Genomic DNA, 22,151 nt, shown 5'->3' on the forward strand with positions numbered 1-22,151 from the left:
AGCATGGGACACCAGCGAGCACTCATTTCGGAACACGGAGCTTTACGACCCTCCTCCCCGATTTACGGGCTGCGGAACCCGGCAAGCCCATGTTTTCCGCAAGCGCCGAAGGGCCTGCCGTGGTTGGTGCACAGCCTAAGCCTTGACAAATGCAAAGATGGAGTGGGAAGCCTTGGAGAACACCACAGGGTGTAACAGCATGAGGTCCAGCGCTCCCAGCCCCCAAACCCGTAGTAATAAAGGCAACGAGGCGTGTGCCAACAGCCCCAGCAGAGGCAGGACAAGGCGCACCTGGATAAGGTGACACGGCTGTCCTCGCCGGGGCCCCTTGGGAGTCACCAAACACAGCTATTCAAAGCGTGTCAGCTGTGTTTCCATCTAAGCTGCTTTATCTCCAGCTGCAAGAACTCATCCCCATGTCAGAACGGTTGGGGTTCCCGCAGGCATCTGGGCTCCCGCAGATCTATTCTCACACACAGCGTATCTGCCATACAATACGAACTGTGCTCGCACGCGGCCTCCGCACTTACTCCGTTGCTCTCTAAGGGCCCTCTGAGAGCTCGCAGTGGTCCCTAACACCTGGAGTTGGGAGGTCACACCCCCAGGAAGGGGGATGAAAGCTGTGGTAAATAACTTTGACTCTTAAAATCAAGCAGGTGACTTCAGCAACAGTTCTCAAACTTGAGCGAACGTCAGAGTCCCCATCTGGCTGCCACTGCCCAGGTTCTGGTCCAGCAGGTCAGGGCACGGCTGGGAATCGGCATTTCTAACAGGCTTCCGGAGGAGGCCGAGGCCGCTGTCCCAGCACAACAGGTAAGAACCAGCCCCCAGGTCAGTCGTTCACACTCATGCCTCTCCTCCAGACAACACTTCTGTATTCAGAAATAATTTCAGAATATGCCTCATCACCCAAAATTCTTTGTAAGGTCTGGAATAGAATGTGACCCCTTTTTTCTGAGCATAATTTTGGAGGAAGAAAAGATCTTACATTCCATTCCATGTATACATGGGAGATCGCTCTCACTTCAAGAAAACTCAGCACACTGGGTCATGAAACCTGAATCAGAGCCCGTCATACAGATTTCCAAGGACTTCTCCCTTTTACACAGTAGAGAACTCTTCTGTCAGTCATCTGTTTAGAGAGTATCAAATAGTCGAAGAGCCAAAGAACAAAGAAAAAATCAAAGCCCTAGCATACACCGATCGACCCTCAGTTGAAGAACCGAAATTAAGCTACAGCCGCCTGGCAGCGCCGGCGGAGGCAGCGGGAAACAGCTTCCTCACAGCAGACGAGCTTCCGCCAGGTCTCCAAATACAGACGCTCCTCGACTGACGACGGCACTAGCTCCTGACAAACCCGTCATAAATCAAAAATGCATGTCCCACACCTCCCCTAGCCAACGTCACCGCAGAGCGCGGCCCACCTGAAGTGCGCCCCGAGCGCTCCCGTGAGCCAGCAGGTGTGCAGTCGGGAAACACGAAGCCTGTGTGACAGTACGGTGTCGAGTCGCTCCTGGACTGCACGGAACGCTGTCCTGAAGGTGACGGACGGGAGGGCGGTGGGGGCGTACCCAGTTGCCGCCCTGCTGACTGTTGACCCTCGTGATCGCACGGCTGCTGGGGGCTGCGGCCACCGGCCGGCATCACCGGGCAGGGTCAGACCGCGTAAGGCTAGCCCAGCAAGAGGTCCACGTCCTGAACCTGGACCACGGTTTCTACGAGTGTGTCGCTTTCCCACCATCGTAAGGTCGAAACATTGCAAGTCAAACTCCTGTAAGTTGGGGGCATCTTTATGGCTAAAAAGTAATTGCAAACAAACCCCCAAAACAAAGGTGCCTGGAAGATTCCCGCACACATCATTAAAACCCCAACCACCAGCCGTGTGGGTGCCTTTCCCTGAAACCCCGCAGTCATCCTGTACCAGCCAGGGACAAAGGCCAGCAGGGGCTCACTCACCACAGCTGCCCTCCCTTCCTGTGTGTCTCCATGACGTCTTAGGGGAGGAAAAGAAGTGGAAGGGCACACTTCGTCCCCGAAGGCCCCTTCTGAGGTCTGACCTCGGAGCAGTAGCTCTGGAGGGGACTTCCGCACTGTGTTCAGACAGGTGGCGCCGCATAAAAACAAACAGAACACACATGAGCTATCCCGAGGACCAGAACACTGAGAGCTGGAAATTCTTACCACCATCTAGAATCTACGTCCCCTGTATCCTCCGTCTCATTGTCTCTGAGATTCTGATGGGCTTCGTTCCCTTCTCCAAGCCCAGCAACACGGGACAGGTGTGGTCACTCAACCAGGACACTTCTAAATGCTGGAGCAAACAGCCCCCAAATTTCAGGGACTCAAAGCAGAAGCTTTGGTCCCACCCACGAGTGCAGCCAGCCACCCTGTAGGAGGCAGACTCTGTCCCCTCCAGCCTTTTGCTGGGCTGTCCCCAGGGCAGCAAAGACCTGTGAGTCCAGCCCGGAGACCCCACGTCCACTTGGAAGAGCCATATGACTGGCCCCAGCTAGCATGGGAGGAATGGAAGTGTGAGTCTCTGGACGGGATGCCAACTTCTACAGACATCTCTGTGCTGGGGAAGGAACCGCAAGAGAGTAAGAGGGTGACAGCCAGCACAGCCCTTGGAGAAGATGATTCCATAGCTATTTACGTGTTCAAAAAGGAGCCCGCCAGTGTGGCCCTGGCCGAGCGACGTCCCTGGGCCTCGGGCACTATGTCACTCCAACAACCCAGCTCTGTGTAGCACTGTCGGCGGGAGCCTCCAGCCACATGCTGTGTGTGCCTCTCGAGTCCTTGAAGTGAAGCCAGTCTGAGTCAAAACAGGCTAGAGATACACAGGATCTCAAGGACTTAACAGGAAAAAAAGAATAAAATACCTCATTCATAGTTTATTCAATTGACATATTTTGAAATAATATTTTGGATATGCTGGGTTAAGTAAAACTTGAAAAATTAATTTCACCTTAAAAAAATTTTTTTAAATGTGGCTTCTACAAGTTTTAGGATTACAGATGTGGTTCATGTTACATTTTGCAGAGGGACGATCTAGAGTAGCTAGCTCTTACATTTTAGAAAGTTCTGAAAACAATGAAGCTTAAAGGGAGTTTTTCTAAGTGTATCACACTATTTTGAGAAGATAAAGAAAAATAATGCAGTCCACCCCCAAAACCTTTTTTCCATTTGAATATAGTTGACACCTGATGTTACATTTATTTCAGGTGTGCAACACAGTGACTTCCAAGTCTATCCAGAGTGCTGTGCTCACCACAGGTGTAGCTCCCATCTGTCCCCACATGGCCCTGTCACACCACCACTGACCATACTCCCTCTGCTGTGCCTTTCATCCCTGTGACACGTCCATCCGTAACTAGAAGCCAGTCTCTCCCACCTTTCACCCACTGTGCCCATCCCTCCAACCCCTTTCCCTCGGGCAGCCGTCAGTGTGTTCTCTGTACTTACAGGTCTGTGTCTGCTTTTTGTTCTTGTTTTTTAGATTCCACATATGCGTGAGATCATGTGGTATTTGTCTTGCTCTGTCTGACTTATTGCACTGAGGATAATACCCTCTAGGTCCATCTCTGTTGTCACAAATCACACAATCTCATCATTTTTATGGTCGTCTAATATTCCTCTGTGTGTGTGTGTGTATACACCACATCTTATCCATTTATCTATGGATGGACACGTTGCTTGTTTCCATATCTTGGCTATTATAAACAATGCTATAATAAACATAAACAATACATATATCTTTTCAAATTAGGGTTTTCTGGGCAAATATCTGGTATTGAACTATTAGATCATATGGTAGTTCCAATTTTTTGAGAAATCTCTATACTGTTTTCCACAATGGCTGTCCCAGTCTACATCCCCACCAGCAGTGCATGAGCGTTCTTCCCCAAAACTCTTTAATAAAAACCATTCACTCTGCCCCCACCCAACGCCCTAGCTGTTTCCAGTCTTTTCTCAAGATTTTCTCAACTAAGATTGCCTTTTGTCTGGTAATCCAGATCTTTAAAACCTAACTGAAAACCATGAAACTATTCTTCCTTCCAAGCCTAGCAAAGGAGAATGACTTCTGGACTCTTGAAGCCCTTTGTAATCACAAAATCACTTTTCTATCTAGGCATTGTTCCCAACATGTTTGTTCCTGGGAACTCACACAGGACTTATGGCAAGATGGACAAACCATCCAAAACCTGTATTACTGTAACCAAGACACTAACAAAACAATAACTGTCTTAATAAAACCCCTACTAAAGATTTAGACATGTTAAATTTCTAACAAGCCAATAATTGTAGAACTGTTCCCTTTCTGAAAAGAAGTGGTGGAAAAACCAGGGAGAATCACACAGTAAATATTTCCAAATCAGAACACAGACCAAAACAGTCTGGGGGAGGAATAGAGAGAGAAGGATATCATGTTAAACTACTTTGCAGTTAGCAACTGTGGCTTCTACAGGATGGAGGCACGTTCCATTTTACTAATCAGACGCCAGCGAATTCTCCCACCAGTCCATGCGCTGTAGCAGGAGGGTCTGTAGAAATCTTGCCTCACCCTGGCGATTTCCGCTGCTTGTCTCAGGAGGTGACGACAACCATCCCACAACCTGCTAAATCGTTTGCCTAAGATCACTGTGTTTTTCTAAATCCTTTTGTATCAAAAGTGTAGTACTTTATTAACCGAGCAGGGTGAGTTAGAGAACTCTATTTAAGGACAGTGCTTTCAAGGCAAACTTCTTTAAAGTTTGAGATAAAAGTAATATGCTGCCTCCATTGTGGTAGACTGGCAAGGGAAACAATGTAAAATAAATCCTAAACATCTGTTCTGTAGCAAGGGGCCATACAATTATCCATAAATCAATTACCTCCCATAAGGAGGTTTTTAAGGTCCTTGGGCAATGGGAGTTTTCAAATTATTATTTTAGGGTTTGGTGAGAAAAACAGAATGAATAAACTAGTTTAGAAGAAGGGGATAATCTTTTTTTTTTTTTTAAATGGTCACGCGAAGATGATAGTTCATAATCTGCAACCACCTTGGGAAGACAGCTGGCCAGCAAAGGGACGGGAAGAGCGCTGGTTCCAATGGCCAGGCAAGCAGGGTACCGTGGTCACACGCAGTGAGCGCCCTGCTTACAGATTAGAATAGATGCTGCCAGGGTGCCTGGGGGGCTCAGTGGGTTAAAGCCTCTGCCTTCGGCTCAAGTCATGATCTCAGGGTCCTGGGATCAAGTCCCGCATCGGGCTCTCTGCTCAGCGGGGTGTCTGCTTCTCCCTCTCCCTCTGCCTGCCTCTCTGCCTTCTTGTGATCTCTCTCTCTCTCTCTCTCTCTGTGTCAAATAAATAAATGAAATCTTAAAAAAAAAAAAAAAGATGCTCCCAGAGCAGGGTGGTAATGGGATGAATTTTGTGCAGTTCTAATTCCTTTCTCCTCTCCACTTCTTCCCCCCCCCCTTTTTTTAAAATTTTATTTATTTGACAGAGATCACAAGGAGGCAGAGAGGCAGGCAGAGAGAGAGAGGGGGAAGCAGACTCCCTGCTGAGCAGACAGCCCGATGCGGGACTTGATCCCAGGACCCTGAGATCATGACTTGAGCCTCAGGCAGAGGCTTTAACCCACTGAGCCCCCCAGGCGCCCCTCCTTTTCCCTTTTATTAGCTCTCAACTTTTGATTACAATGTATTCCTTGTTAACAACCACCAAGACTTAAACCAGGTGGGCATGTAGATAGAAAGAATCTCTTTCTATCAGCTATCTGGACATGGCTTTATTAGGTAAATATCCACATGTCTGTTTCCCCAAAAAGTCTTATTCCAAGGTAGAGACCTGAGGAAAGTTAGTAAAAAAGGTGGTCAGGACCCAAGAAGGCGCTTCCTTTGCACCTACAGGTAGAGGTCGCCATCTGGGCCTGTTAGTGCACTGCCTCCCGTGTCCTTTCCAGTTCACAGAGATCAGTCACCGCCTACTGTGCTCCTACAGCACAAACATAGAGGACCTCTTCTGGGAAATCGACCACTGCCTGGCCATAAACCGAAGTGTTCTTCAGCAGCTGGAGGACAGGTGCGGCCACGAGCTCACAGACGAAGACTGGGAAAAGATCCAGATCCAGGTAGGCATGGGTCACTAACTGGAAGCAGCAGAGCCCCCCAGGAGTCTGGGTGACATTAGAGGGAAGACTTGGGGCCTGTGGTGCCGAGCTTTCTGCCCCGGCTGTGCCTGTACCCTGAGCATTTGCCGTCCAGTCTGGGGTGAGGTTAAGGCCCTTCCATTGGAAACTGCTTTGATGACGCCTTTTTGTGAATAATGAAAACACCAAAGGGAAGACTGCCCCACATCTTAGCTTCCTTGTTTTCCTTCAAGCCCTAGGCTGCCCTCCTCTGACATCTGTAGTAGCCCTGGGAGAAAGGGAGACTCAGAATTCAACAGAGGAAAAACTTACTTAGAAAATCATTAAAATGTGAAAATTTATCAAGAAGTTTGGAAGTTGTATAGGGTCAAGAATTTTGAAAAAGACCACTTTTTGTTGCTTAACTAAAAGGAGATCTATACCATTAATGTCCAGCATCTTATACAGTATTTTTGTTTTAAAACTGCTAATCACAAGCAGGTTACTCTCCCTTCCCATCTTCCGCGAGACTAACAGTGCGCGTATAACTGGTGCCGTCGTAACATGGGATGAGACTTTGTTTCTAGAAGTCCGTGTCTCTTGGTACACAGTTCTCACTTAAATTTAGGAAGTTCCCCATTACGACAGAGCTATGACCTGCACAACAACTCATGTGCTCTCCTGTGTTGCAGGCTCTGCACCGGGAGTCCTATGAGTGTCCCATCTGCCTCACCCCGCTCCCAGCCAGCGCTGACGGTCACCAGGACCCATGCGAGACACGCTGCAGCCAGTCTTCCCGGGAGACAGTCCTCCTCTCCTGCTCACATGTGTTCCACCACACGTGTCTCCTTGCTCTGGAGGAGTTCTCCTTGGGGGACAGTTCTCCTTTCCACGTTTGTCCCCTCTGCCGCTCTGGCTATCAGAAGAAAATTCTTGAATGTTGAATTCACAGTTCCTGGGCAGCACTGGGGGAGAGGGATTTACCTCAATTTTCTAAAAACTGTATGAGTTTTGGGTGAAGTACTACAGTGTAATCTGCTCTCTAATGAAATAGACTCTTAGTAGTTGTACATAGGGACCCTATGTATATTTTAAAAGCTGACAGCATACCCAATTTTAGTCTTTAGTTTATAAAAATTTCAAATTGATGAGTTTAGTCAGTTGAAATAAGGGAGGAATGGGTAAAAACTTGAGGTTCAGAGGTTCTATCATTTAGTGACTCGCTATGCTTCTAGTTGATCGGTTTGGACTACTCCAAACAGTGCAGTCACTCCCCTGCTCTCACAGTCGTCTGATTAAGTGGCTCTGTTTCCACATGGTTCTGACTGGCAGCAGGTAGCCCTGCCAGGATGGTCACGGCACGCTGGTCCCAGGCTCACCAGGGTACACATGGTTACTTCGATCGAGCTAGTGTCTGAGCAACAAGCTGGTAACTAAAAACACTCTTCCAGCTGCGTTCGGCCCCTGCCGTGCCTAGTTATTTGTTTTGTAGTAACTGCTTTATTTCCATGTGATAACTTACCATCATATTTCAGCATTTCAAATATGTAAACCCAAAGTATAAAAATAAAATATTCAGTGGTATTCATCAGCAGAAGCTGGTAAATCACATTTTCATGACTTGGAGCCACACTACTGCAGCTTGTACAGGAAGAAGAAATCCATGAAACTGCTTTGCTCAGAAGCATCTGACCCTGGTGTACTCTTCCTGGGGGCTTGGTTGTTTATGTTAACAAGTACAGTCGTACAGATCAGGTGCCTGGCTGCCGTCGCAGGTAAGGCCCCCATTTCAGTGGCTTACAGAGAACCCTGTTCTTTCTGAACCCCACAGAAAGGGTGGGGTGAGGGCTGAGGGGCTGAGGGGCTGCTCCACGTGGCCTCTGGCTCCCAGGCTCCTCCTGAGTCTGTGGATGTTCTCGTCGCTGGGGAAGAGCAGGCCAAGATGTTTCGTGGCCCACGTGCGGGCAAACAGGCGCACAGCCCCGCAGCCACAGCTAACTATGGGACAGAGACAGGGCGTGAGAACACAGGGCGAAAAAGATGCAGGTCACCAAGCCCAGGTATGTACATGTCAAGGGTGTAGGACAATCCTGGTGTCTTATGGAAAGAAATAAAATATGTGTTCCTATGTTTTTAATCTCATCCTTTTGGTATGTTTTATTTCTAAAAAGCTGTATACAAACATATCACTTATGAATAAATACACATATATTGGGCTGTGCTCAAACATTTTTTAAATGATGGAGTATCCCATTGCAAAATTTAGACAAGAAAAATTTGTTCAAAATTTGTTACAGTCATCCCCCTCATCCATAGGAGACGTGTTCCAAGACACCCCCCATGGATCCAGGAAATGGCATACGGGGACCAAACCTTATTTTTCAACTACATTTTCTCCTACACATACACACAATTTAATTCATAAATTAGGCTGCAGTAAGAAATTAACAATAGTAATAAACAGAACATACTCTAATAAAAGTCATGGGAATGTGGTCTCTCTCTCAAAATACCTTACTACGCTGTACTCACCCTTCTGGTGATGTTGAAGCTGGAGGGTAAAATGCCCGCACGGCAAGATTGAGTGCGGCGAACGATGTCGGCCCCGGGACGCAGCATCAGGTTACTACTGGTCTTCTGATGACCTGGCAGGAGAATCGTCTGCCCAGGACCGTGGGAAGCGGGACTGTGGAAGGGGGTGGTGAGCGTAGGCGTGGGGGACAGCCGTAACTCGGAGACTGCTCTAAATAAGGAATAAGCACTTCTACCCTGAGACAGCAGATGGAAGCTGCGCACAGGCCTCAGGCTTCCGTTCAGAAGGCCAATGAGGCAGACGCGTCTCTCTCTCTCTCTCTGTGCCCCAACAGAACAGAGCCATGGGACCAATGCCAGGGCAGTCTGATTCCACTGCCCCAATCTTGGAAGCTGGAGGGAGAGTCCACATTTGCATGGGTCTTTGAGTGACAGAGTCCACTGAGGACTGCGTGTGGCCATATCCCAACATGTTCCTGGGGATGATGACCTGGGTCTTGCTGCCCAGACTCCCTGCAGGCCTGCCTACCTTCTGACCCCATTTCTCAAGCTTTCCCACTGACCTCTGTGCTGCTCCATATCCTTCCAGTAAACTTTTTCCTGTGTATGTGGGCAGAATCCATTTCTGCTCTACACAACCGAGTACTTTACTTGACGTAGAATTAGTGAGTTGTAGGCAGCAAAGTCAGGGAAATCAGTGGGGATGGCATCTGGAATTGGTCCTTACTGGGGATGAGGGCAGTGAAAATCTCGTGAGTGCTCAGGGGTGAGTCTCGGGCAGCTGTGACAATCAATGTCAAATCAGGTCACTTTCTTATTAAAAAAACTTCTGGAATGGCATTCCCATCAAAGGCTTGGGGAGACCCAACTCTTGACCACAGGATAATAAATGAGGACTTCGGCGGAGTAGCTGCTTCTCTGGGCAGCTTGACGATGATGACACATTTTCAGGTCAAGTCACAAAACCCATGCATACTTCTGTACGATTATAGCACAGCCTCAGGTCTCTTGTATAAAAACTAGGTCACTGACCAAGAAAAAGTTGGGGTCCCAAGAAGTGGGCATCAGTGGAGGATGTGAGAAAGGAAAATTCTGTGATTCTACTGAAATCCATCATCGTAATCATGTTCACATTGCCGTCGTTGGGTACTCGGCTTATCACCATGCTGATGAGTAAACTCCTAGGACAGGGAATAGGGCTTATGAGTCCTGTCGCTGGAACAGCGCTTGCTGCGACAAGCACCTGCCTCCCGTTTGCTGGACATGGGCTGGTGGCCTGCAGTGGGCTCGGCTGGGCTTGGCTCCAAACTGTGAGTTAGATCCAGGTACGTTCCCTGAGCTTTGTGAATTTGGTTTCTGGCACCTGCAACCAAAGAGTTCTGATGAGTACAAGAAAGCACAAACTCAGGCGGAACCAAAGAAGAGAAAGCAACAAGAGTGCAAACGAAAAGGGGAAGGAAGGAGGCCGAGCTACACGTCACAAACACCCACGTGCACTTGCTTTAGGAGCAATGCCCGCTCGGTTCTGAGCTCCCTAGTCGTGGACCCAAAAGGGACACTCATGTCTGTTACACTTGCATCATGTCCATGAGTAAAAAATAAGGCAAGTGTTCAGGAAAGAATGACTACTCTTTTTTTTTTTTTTTTTTAAATAAGTGTTTCCTTTCTTCTGTTCTTTGAATTGGTAATTGGGAAGGCCTTGGAGGAGCCGCCTACAGATGGCATTTCAAGAGGATCAGCTGTGAGGAGTTAGTGAGCTGACATCCTCCTGCCACCGCCCCTTCGGATCTGTGTGAGCTCGTGGCGGCCAGGCTTCCAGGCTGCACCTTAGCACCACGGGGGTCCAGACCTGACCGCGGGGGAGCCCGCCGTTCACACGTACATATTCTCACCTCATGGGCAACCACTGCTCGTCCTCAGACATGACTTTTACCATAAAGACAAAATTAAATGACACAATAAAATGGTGCCCACTTAGGCGTCCCTTCAGATATGCAGTGGTGAGTTTCATGGGACAGATTTTGTAAAATGTCCCTCTGTATGCTGGCCACAGCACTGCCAACCACAGCGGCTTCTGTGACGCTCGCTCTGGTGCAGCCTGCTGGGGTGCTCCCTGTAGAGCATCTGGCCGGCCCGTCTGGAATGCGTGTAAGGGCGCACTGACCGTGCGCGTCACGGAGTCTCATGGGAAATCACCTCTAGTGCTATTTTGACACATATTGCTGAAGTTTCAAATTTACTTCCTAGTAAGTCCCAGGACTGTTTGCTTCTTCCATACAAGACAATCTGCACGTAAATGGACAGACCTGAATAGACAACAGATGTGCAAAACAGTTAACCACTGTCCGGAAAAGCGGGAAGCCCATGAAGTGCGCCTGCGGACGGAGCCGCCCGGACCCCTCTGAGGCGAGCCACCAGCAGCGCCAGAATTTCCACTTAAATTAAATGAATGACACAGCATAGGGAATACAGTCAATGATATGATGGTGACAGACGGTAGCTAACGTTGTGTACCCGAAACTATGACTCTGTGTGTCAACTATATGCAAAAAAAATGTCAACAAAAATACAAATAAATAAACAATGGGTGGGTCGGATTTCTTATTCTAGCAAACTGGGCAAACTCAAATGCCTTCTGCAACCAAGCAGGTAACGGGTTAGCAAAGAAAGCAGTTGTTTGCCAGGTTTCCAAAATATGGGACTTAATGTTGCCAGATTCTCTACTACTTCAAAAGCATACCTCCCAGTTAAAAATGCTTACTCTCTTGACACCAACAGCAATATGGCGCTGGCATAAAAACAGGTCAGTGAAACAGACAGCCCAGAAACAAACCCATACATATAAGGTCAATTAATTTATGACAAAGGAGCCAAGAATATGCAATGGGGAAAGGACATTCTCTTCAACAAACGTTGCTGGGAACCTGGACAGCCGTATGCAGACGACCGGAACTGGGCCACTATCTCACCACACACACAAGTCAACTCAAAATGGATTACATACTTGAACCTAACACCTGAAACCATAAAACTCCTAGAGGAACACACGGTGGTAAGCTCTTGGACATCAGTCTTGGTGATGACTTTTTGGATTTGACACCAACAGCAAAGGCAACAAGAGCAAAAGTAAACAAGCAGGACCGCATCAAACAGAAGCTTCTGCACAGCAAACAAAACCAAAACCAAAACCAAACCGAAAAAACCCAAAAAATAAAAAACAAAAAAAACCCCGCAACAAAATGAAAAGGCAACCTACTGAATGGGACAAAATGTTTGCATGTCACATACCTGCTGAGGGATTAATATCCAAATAGATAAAGGACTCATACAACCTCACAGCAAACCAAACAGTCCCATTTAAAAATGGTTCTATCCGAGCAGACATCTTCCCAAGGACACACAGACAGCCGACAGGCACGTGAAAAGATGCGCTGCTGGTGGGAAAGCAAACTGGTGCAGACCCTGTGGAAAACAGTGTGGAGGTTCCTCAGAAAACTAAAGTCGACCTACCATGTGACTTTGCAATTCCACTTTTGTACACTTGCCCAAAGACAATGAAAACACTAATTCAAAAAGGTATTAGCACCCGTGTCCACTGCAGCAGCATTCACAATAGTCAAAGTATGGAAACAGCCTGAGTGTCCAACAACAGACGGATAAAACTGCGGTGTCCAGATGCACTGCACATACATGCACACACACTGCAGCTGTAAAAAGGGAAATCCTGCCCTTTGGGACGTGGACGGACCCTAAAGGCATCCTACTAAATGAAGTCAGTCAGACACAGACAGATACCGTATGATCTTTCTTATATGTGGACTCTGAAAAACAACAACAAAAAAACCAGATTCATCGATACACAGAACACAGATTGGGGGTTGCCTACAGTGGGGGATGGGGAGTGGGTGACACGGGTGGAAGTGATCAAAGGTACAAACTTCCAGGTATAAAGGAAGTCCTGCTGATGTCATGTACAGCATGGGACAACAGTTAACAGTACTGTACTGCATATTGGAAAGCTGTGGAGAGTATATATATATATTCATTATGTTATGCACCTGCAACGAATAGAATGTTATATGACAAAGATATTTCAATTAAGAAAAGACACTGAGGTTACAGCTATAATATAGCTAAAACAGCCGTGGTATTGCGGAACTTTTGTGATTCGTGAATGCTGACTAAATCTATAAAATGCTGAAGTGGCAAAAGCGCGCATTTTGAACTGAGCGCCGCCCCCACCACCTGTGTGCCACGCGCGTATCACACAGGCACACCGGGGAGGGAAGCCGCGGAGACCAATGCCCTACTTTGTAGCCAGGACGTCCCGGGCGTGCAGTTTTCTTTTAGATTGATTACCACAGCGACACCCTAGTACAGCACCCATAGCATAACTGGCTCTGAAGAGTGCCATTGCTTAACCTCGTTTTCTAAAGCCACGCACTCAGGCAATGCACAGTGACTCGGCGGACGTGACTGCCAGACGTCGGGAAGCACCCGCCGAGGAAACTTCGAGTTGAGCAGAGCTCATCGGTGGCTGACGACCGGGAGCAAGAGCAGTTGTCTGGATGCACCTGGGGTCAAGATGAAAATACGAACTGTATTAAAAGACAGCAGAGGGGAGGAAAAGTCTTCCTTGACCCTCTTGGATCCCTGGCTGGGTCCAAAAATTAACCCGACAAAGCCTGCTCAGCGGGAGGAAAGCACCCAGAGACGTTCAGCGCCAGCTCCGCCTGCTGCAGGAGGCTTCCTAAAGAGACGAAGACCCAAAGACAGACCTACTTCACCCCATCTGATGAGATGCAGGCAGTTGTGGGAAACACAACAGGTTGGGAAGTGTGAGGCAAGCGTGTAGATCGGGGAACTCGGCAAGGCCTGTTAGGATTCTTGGAGGTGAGGGTGCTCCTTTCCTCTGGGTACCAGGAGGCCGCCTCCCACAGGTGGGTCTTGGACCTCTTTAAAGGAAGAAGGGTAAACCTCGAAGTCTTTCAGCTTAAAATATTCGCTATATGAGAGTGGTGTGTTCTGAACCCAAACCCATGTTTGCTTTCCGCTTTCTGCAGGGGTGTGGACACACATCTAACCTCTCTCTAAAATGGTATAAGAATTTGAAATTTTTATCTCTGGCTCTCCCAATAGTATTATGGAATAAAGTCCTTTATCAGCCCCAATAATCAGCAGTCATATTAAATTCATAAGCCTAAGTTATGACCTATTTCGGCTCAGAGAGGGAAAGACCTGAGATCAAAGACTGCACTGGCCTTGGCGGATTTTCCATGAGTTTTGTTGAAAAATTGCAAGGTTCTCGGGCCTGTGTGTGGAAACACACACACAGCTTGTCAAGGAAACAGCTGTGGCACAGTTTCCAAGGACGCCTGTGCGAGCCTGTACTGGGTGTGCGAGGTCTTTGTGAAGACACGATCGTCTCCAGATGCAGCCTCACTAGGCCTCGTCTGCAGGGCTGAGATGGGCCCGTCAGGGACCACAGACATTTGTGCCCTGGACATCACACACTTGTTTCCGTTCCTCCCTCCCCAAGTACACGGCTTCCATCCTGAGGGCACCTTGCAGATGAGTTAAAATTTTTAGGTACATGTTTCTGAACAAAGTATAATTATTTTACAGCACAATTCTTTCTTACACAATATCTCTGGGATTTTTAAATACTTTAAATTGTTGCAAATGATTAAACAGTTGCAAAAATAGACTTCCCATATGCCCTTCACCAGCTTCCCCTCGTGTCAACACACCGCAGTAACATTATCTACGGCAGAACTGACAATGGTACAGAAGTGTTAACTAATGTACACATTTTATTCAAATTTTGTCAACTGTCTCTGGAATGTTTTGTGAATACGAATTTTCTTTGCCAACGTAAGTGCTAATGTGTCTAAAAGAATACATCTTCCAAATTATAATTCAAGTGTATATGGTAAAGTCACCATATTAACTGGAGGTTTCCAGACAGAAGAGCGAGTCACTGACCAGAAAACTACAGAAGCGTAAATTTAAGTATTAATAATTCAAAACACAAGATTAGCATTTGTTTCGTACATTAACGGAGGAGAACATTCTTCGAAATCAGTTTATGAGATACATTAATTAGAGGATTTGGAACATAAAATTTAGGGAAAAAAGCTCAATTTTTATGGACATTTAGTTCATGGGAACAGCATTCAAATCACACACACTGTTTAATATATGGTTCTGCCACACTGGCCTGTCATTTGGGGAAACAGTAAAACTAGTCAAGGACAGGTTAGAATTGCGTTCGGGCGCTCCTATCAGACCTGAATGCGGCAGTCTGGACACACGAGGAGTCGCCGTCTCCACAGAAGCCAGGCAGGGCGGCGGGGCAGCGGAGCACTCAGGGGCCATCCAAACTCTCCCAGCTGTCTTCACGGGTAGTCGCGATCCGAAGTGGCTCTTGGGAGTCCCCGCTGTCCCATCCGGTCCCAGGCACGGCACCGTCAGCAGGAGGGAACGGGGGAGGTGGGATGGTGCTTGCTCTGGCTGAATGGCTGCTTTCAAGTCATCTTTCCGGAGGTCCCAGGGGATGGGCTGCACGAACACCCAGGTCAGATCCCAGCCCCACGTCCACGCCTACCTGCACGGGAAGCTGGGCACACTGCCACCCTGAATAAAACAGGGGCTGGGCTGCCTGGCACCAACGGTTGCTGTGCGGCCACTGACATCTCTGCACAGCCATTATCTCATCCCCTTCAACAAAATAAGTCCAGATCAAGTGTTGATGAATTATGAAAAAAAAAAAAAAAAGACATAAAAGTAGTTAGGTTTGGGGTAATTAAAATAATGTGGGATCACGTGGTGAGGACGGTTGCACAACCCCAGGAATATACTACACATCAAGGAATCATGTGCTTTAAGAGTCAATTTTGTAATATGTGAATTATATTTCAAGTAGATAAGGAAAATATTGGGAAATATTTTAGAAGTCTGAGAGTAGGGAAGGTCTAAGTATGATGCCAAAAAATTATAGGAAATTGTAAATTTTGCCTACTTCAGAATTTAAAATTTCCATATAGAAAAAAAAGCCCCAATGTGGACAAGTTAAAAAAACAACCAGGAAAAATACACACATCAGAAAGACAAAAATTTAATCCATAATATAGAGTTTTTGTAAAAACTCTATATTAGAAATACCAGCAGAAAAATAGGCTAAATGTATTTAATGATAATTCACAAAAGTCGAAATGCAAATAGCTGATAAAATTTAAGTTCCCAATAGCTGTTACAAATGCAAAGAAAAACAAGTATTTGCCTCTCAGGTGGGCACTAACGTAGAAGACCGGCAAGACCCAGTGTTAGTGAAACACAACTTCACACGCTGTTGATGAGAGTACATACCAACTGGCAGGGTTACTTCTGGAAGCAGTTTGAAAATGTGCATTGTCTTTGAGCCAAGACCTTAGTACCTCGTAAATAGTGGTACTGGGTCGCCCGATGCAGGCCGCTGCTCCAAACCGAACCCCTCCAAGTAATTTGTAAGAAATATGTATTTGGTCTTCCTCCCTATTCCTGGCACAGAGCTAAAACCTGTGGAATTTCCTAAGTGATAAGAAGATCAAGGTGTCTTTTGATATTTGTAAGAAGCCCCTTTCAACCACATCTGAGCTTATGCTAATGGGTTGTCTTTTGGAAAGCCCCTAATGATGGCCAGTGGAACCAACTACTTCTGGTCCCCCCTCTGACCTCTGGGGAGTGGGGAAGGGCTGGAGGTCGTGGCCACTAATCACTAGTGGCCAATCCTTTAATCAATCATGTGTATATAGTGAATCTTCCATAAAAACAAAAACAGAAACACCTAACTGAAGGGATTCAGAGAGCTTCCGGGTCAGTAAGAGCATGGGGGTGCTGGGAGGCTGGTGCACCTGGAGAGAGCACAGGAGCTCTGAGGGCACCCCCATCCCTGGCTCTGTGCGTCTCCTCCATCTGGGATTCCTGAGGTGCAGGCTCTGTAGTAAACAGGTCATCTCGTAAGGTAAATGGGTCCCAGGGTCCTGGGAGCTGCTCCAGCACATCACTGAACCGGAGGATGTGGTGACAACCCCTGATCTAGAGCTAGTTGGTCAAAGCACATGGGTCAGCCTGGACTTGGGACTGGCCTCTGAAGTGAGGGTGGGGAACCAGTGTTATGGGACTGAGCCCTTAACCTGCAGGGTCTGTACTAACTTCACGTACACAGTGTCAGAATTAAATCAAACTGAGGGACACTGATGTGCTATCCACAGAGAACTGGGAGAATAGTTTGGTGCAGAAAAACCCCACACACATTTGGTGGCTAAAAGTGAAGTATTGAGAATACAGAAAAAGAGAAGTTTTCACTGCTGCTCTCTAAAGCAGTAAGAGAACAATGTGCTAAGATTTATGTAAAAAACTATTTGTTAGTACTTCTGGCCATTCGGTATGCTGTACCAGCTACACGGCGTGACAGAACAGCTACAGCCACTCGATACTACAGCATGTCCTGGGTTCCTGGAGGCCAACTGTCGGCCAGCAGCCTATCTTTCAGTAAGAGCTTTTCAAGGGAGAAGACATTAAAACATTCACACAGGATTTTTAATAACTGACAAAACTTCCTTCCTCAGATTCATATTTAAACCTCTACCTCCTCACACTCAGACACTGAAGGTCTTCCTGCCCACACTGATCCTCAGGAATAATACCCATCAGGGGCTGCCACCCTACTTTCTCAAAACCTGTGCTTCTGAACTTGACTTCTCCAGCATGTTCAGGAAGAATGTAACACCAAAATCACATTCAAGAATAACTGGGTTTTGTCTGAATTTCCTATTTGATCACATTTGAACTTGAAAACACTTTTACCTATTCGAACCACACAGAGTAGGAAGTTAAATAACTTCTCTTCAAAACTAGGTCCCAGCTCTACTCCTCCAAGAAATATGGATCAAACACCTTGTTTTGAAATTTTAAAATCCATTTTTTGGAGTTTCAGCAATTTCTATTGATTTTAATTACATTTTTTTTGCAGTGCAACAAGTAACATGCATAGATAATACTTTGGCTTCAGTAGTATTTGCAATAATGAATTTTACCTAATATTCAAAAGCCAAAAAAAGTTTTTGTGTTCATTCATCTTTCAACTCGATCCTGGAAATCATGTTTTTCAAAAGAAAGTTGACCATTCACTAGTATTAGTGCGGTTTGTGTCTAGTATTCTAAAAAACAGAACAAAATGCCAGCACTCATCACATACATAAAAGTAGGTACTATTTTGTTAAATATTTGTTCACGTGTATAGAAGTGTGTGTGTGTCACGATGCAAAAAGTATTTCTTCCTGTGGTCAGAAAGCTGGAGCCATTGCTGCAAAGGCTTCTGTGTCAGTGAGTTCACCAGATGCCGATGCCATTTACTCTTCTGAGAGCTCTGGATTAAGCTGCTAGACCCAACCAAGAAGGCGTGGCTCAGTCCTTTTATGGAAGAGATTAGAAGAATCAAACACATCTAAGAAACTCAAACAATGACATGACTTACATGATTTCAATTGCTGATGCTACGTTTTAGCTGCAAATGGCTGGAAGAAATTCATCTACCAATAACTCCACAACAAAAAGAGAGAGAAAACGTTCGTTTCTTCCCCAGTCCAACACCTCACCAGAACCATTACTGCCCTTTATAAAATTGACATGGAAGTAACGTACATACACCCTTAATTTTTAGCCACAATGGTATTTAAGATTTAAAACAAAAATAAAAACACATTTGAATGCTTTTAAACCAAAACATGAAATCACTTTTTGTAAAATTTTAATTTCTAAGACATTTAAAGTCACACTAAAAGTATCTCATAGAAACAAACAAGGCCAACAGATGATTTGTAAACAAAACACTCTGTAAACAAAAGTAACATACCAGTGCATCTAAACATTATTTTTAAAGTAACACACCAGTTTTTAAGTCAGTACTGCATATATACTCCTATTTTTAAAAAATTATTTTAAGAACTCTGCCTTTATACATTAAATACTGTGCTAACGAAGAAAACCACACAGGGTTTTCAAAGGACGTGAGCTTGTGCTGCGGGCAGCTTAAGTGGTTATGGGCGCGCACACAGGTCTACTGTGCTCCAGCAAGGCAAGGCTGATGTCCAAGCCCCTGAGAACGGGGGCGCGCAGTGCACTCCTCGATCACATGCAAGAGTCAAACCATGCAGAAGACTTCATTCTCATCCAGTGATCAGTCAGCCTCATGGTGTGGCCTGAAGTAGCTGCGTGTGTGTGCGCACGTGTGAGCGTGCATGTGTGTGCAATTTTTACACAGTCTCTTCTCTTAGAGCAGGTCTGTTTTTATAAAGAATATATGTAAAGCTAAGTAAATACTGAATCTAAGAAATATTTTGGAAAAGTCAGTAAAAATTACAAATGTTATCATCCATAAAACTTAGAATTTCAAAATGAGTACTGCAGAACCAATTAACATTTAGAGTTGGTAAGTCGCCTCCAGAAACTGTTTAACTACAGTGTCTAATGCCCCTTCAAGTGGATCCTAAGGTGAGAAAGAGTCAACAGAGCGTCTGACTTCACACAGTCACCTAGATGCCCCGCACCCAGTGAGAACACCGGGGCCATCCCTGGGGCCGCCCTAACCGTGGGCACAGGCCACCTGCCTCCTCCTTCGCCGGCACAACTACAACGAATGAAAGGCTTGAAGTGCTCCTGTGCTTACCAGACTTCAAGTGCTTGGCCTTAGTGTGCTGCCACCCATTTCTGTCGTGGCCTCGTGCAGCCTCCAGTGTGTCCAAGGGAAGCATCTGTGTTCAGACTAAGTCTCTCACTCAAGAGGAAGACTCCTGCGTACGTCACCAGGAATAAACTCTTTGCGGAACCCCACGCTGCTGCACTCACGCAGCAAACGGTGTGTAATCACCTGCACTTGTCCCCACAGAAGGCGTCTGAGACCCAAGGTTCCAACCGTCCCTCCATGTGAGCTGTATCCTGTCTCAAAAGCAATGAGGATGCCCCCGGTAACAGCTGTAAGAATTTATAATACATTCCACTGTTTACTAATCCAAACCGAGCCTAAGTTTTCCAATGGAAAGAAACTTTCAAATGAACAAAGAAATGATACAGACATTGAAAAGTTTAATATTTTACTCAGAAATTTTCAGACATCTTACAAATACCCAAGAACTTCCTATGGATGTGCCCAGAAACCAGTGTAAGTTACAAGTGAGGTTCTTTTATGTAAAGAACTTTCTTTTTCTTTTCCCCTTGACCTAGTTTGCTCAAAATATGGATTGCAAGCAAATTTCAGAAAAACCATAGCCTGCAATTAATGTTTAAATAGGTGTAACTACCAGTGAAATTAGGAAATGGCCAACTTCTATTAATTTTCTCAGTATGCAGATCCTATGTGGAGAGATTCACCAATTTACGGAGTGTTGTTTAGAATCACAAAATGTTCTTTTATTTTAAAACTGGACTGTATTTTAATGAGCAGAGAAGCTCGGAAGGAAATGCAGAGGTGTAAATAAAGGAGAGGTGTACACAATGGAACTTAGGATTACACAGATAAAATTTTCTTATTATTTTGGCTCTAAGTGGAAATTTTTTATGTCAAGTATATATAGCCTGATTTTCATAAATTTCTCCAAAAAAAAAAAACCCTTTAAACTCAACAATTTGAGAAAAATGTTCTTTTACTTTTGTCTGAACACAGACAATCTGTTGCCATACACATAGTGCATGTGAACATAGGTATTTATAGAGACTATGTAACTTCGAAGTGTGTGCAAAGGGGCTCATCTCTTATTTCTGCATGCACGATTTCCAGTACTCTATCCTAGGGGATGGATGGTAACACAGAGTACAATTTTACAGTTTTTATGCAGTGGACTTAATGTCAAGAAGCCACCCCCAGAATTATTTACAACTTAGTAACTGAATGATTATCAGATCATGAAACACTGAAAAACTATTCTTACATCATGAATGCTGATACTGTGCACCTGGGTGTCAAACTGGTAACTTTAGTGAGTCTGAGGTTTAAACTGGCATATACAAAAGGAGCCCAGGCCTGAAGAATGTGTTGACAAAAGGGGTTTCTACCACAGAGCATTTGTAGTTTCATAATGGACACAGGAGAACAAGGAACTGAGAGACTTTAGAAAAAAAGCTTAAAAAAATTGAGTGTACATATAGCCTATAAGGCAAAATCTAAGTTACAAGTGTATTCGACACCGGCAACTATGTTACGAGAGGTAATACTGAATTCTACACACATAAGATGTCAGAGAACTAGGATCACAGAATACTTCCTACGTAGCTGACCACACTCCGTACAGTGGAAGGTTTCCCATGCTGTTCTACCGCGGATCAGGTTTTCGAAAGAATTTCGTCTTTTTCCCTTGACCCAAAGTCCAATCGTATCATTCTGAAATATAAACCAGAACTACGCGCTTGTCTTTTTCTTTAAGGACGTGAACAACAGCTCTGCGCACTACCGCTCCAATGCACCCACTGCGATGATGGCGCCGGAAACCTGCTTTTTTGCGAGGCCTTCACTTCACATCCAAATACCAAGGATGCCTTTCATGATGCCTTCTTCATTCTGAATAAAATACATAATGGGATTGAACTGAATTCTTAGAAAGCCCCCAAGTCTGCCTTTTCTGACATTCCCACAGGGTGACTGTATCAACTGATGCAAGCGAACGTGTCCCCAGAAGAATGTGCTGCCCTACGGAGCCGCGTCTGGCTGGAAACTGTGGGGGTCCTTCACGCGGCTAAAGGAGGAGGCCTGTGGCGGCCCAGTTCTCAGGAGGTTATGAAAGAAACGGTGCTGCCAGGCCCCGGCCCTGAATGTGAAGCCCAGTCAGCGCGCGTCATTTCGGACCGGCGGGGACGTCAGGAGTGTGGGGCTCCCAGGGCCTGGCTCGCGGAGTGCTGCTGCGTGTCTCACAGCGCTTTGTGATGCCCGTTTGCAGACGGCTTTGATGTTTCTGAATCCCTTGAAGGATCTGATAAGTGGAGCTTATGAAGCCCTGCAGAAAAATTAAGAAAATGGTGAGAAATGATGTACTGTGGCATAGGTGGGCAGAGGGCTAACGAGGAGTGTCAAGTACTGAGAAAGCTGTGATGTGCTGGCCAGACACCTTTAGGGTGAAAGATCTCTTGTCCTCACTGGAGGCTCCCTGGGGGCCTAAGCAGAGGACAGTTGTCTCTCAGGAAGCCATGCCTTCTCCTCAACTCTGTGCAGCTCTGGGGCCCAAGGAAGCTTCTGGTTTCTTCTCTCTGGAGTTCCTTCTCCACCTCCTGCCCTCCACACCAATCCTAAGAGCACCCTCTCATACACCTGCTCCTCCAAGCTTGTCCCAGTCCCGAAGTGCGCTTCCCAGGGGAACTAACCCGAGACAAGTATGATCCCACTTTTGTTTTAAAATACACACAAGCAAGTATACATACAGGAAGACATACAGAAAGACCCACCAAAGTATGAAGCATGTAATTAAGAGGAGAAACAATGGAG

The 22,151-nt window shown here is 46.0% G+C and overlaps 2 protein-coding genes across 5 annotated transcripts in view; one reads left to right on the plus strand and one right to left on the minus strand.

Annotated features, from left to right (window-relative positions):
• Window positions 1-7,053, plus strand: part of LOC111154523 (ring finger protein 32) — a 37,445-nt gene extending 30,392 nt beyond the window's left edge. The window contains exons 7-8 of the mRNA XM_022514178.1: window positions 5,945-6,112; window positions 6,802-7,053. Coding sequence (XP_022369886.1) covers window positions 5,945-6,112; window positions 6,802-7,053 — 420 coding nt within the window. The remainder of the gene's footprint in view (window positions 1-5,944; window positions 6,113-6,801) is intronic.
• Window positions 7,054-21,515: 14,462 nt separating this feature from the next.
• LOC111154465 (limb development membrane protein 1) overlaps window positions 21,516-22,151 on the minus strand; it is a 154,483-nt gene continuing 153,847 nt past the window's right edge. For all 4 annotated transcript variants that reach the window (XM_022514072.1, XM_022514073.1, XM_022514074.1 and 1 more), the window contains one exon: window positions 21,516-21,666. In XM_022514072.1, the coding sequence (XP_022369780.1) occupies window positions 21,581-21,666 (86 nt within the window). In that variant the 3' untranslated portion in view covers window positions 21,516-21,580. The remainder of the gene's footprint in view (window positions 21,667-22,151) is intronic.

This window comes from Enhydra lutris, unplaced genomic scaffold (assembly GCF_002288905.1).
Source record: "Enhydra lutris kenyoni isolate GAN:26980312 unplaced genomic scaffold, ASM228890v2 scaffoldscaffold37, whole genome shotgun sequence".
In the NCBI taxonomy this organism is placed as follows: Eukaryota; Metazoa; Chordata; class Mammalia; order Carnivora; family Mustelidae; genus Enhydra; species Enhydra lutris.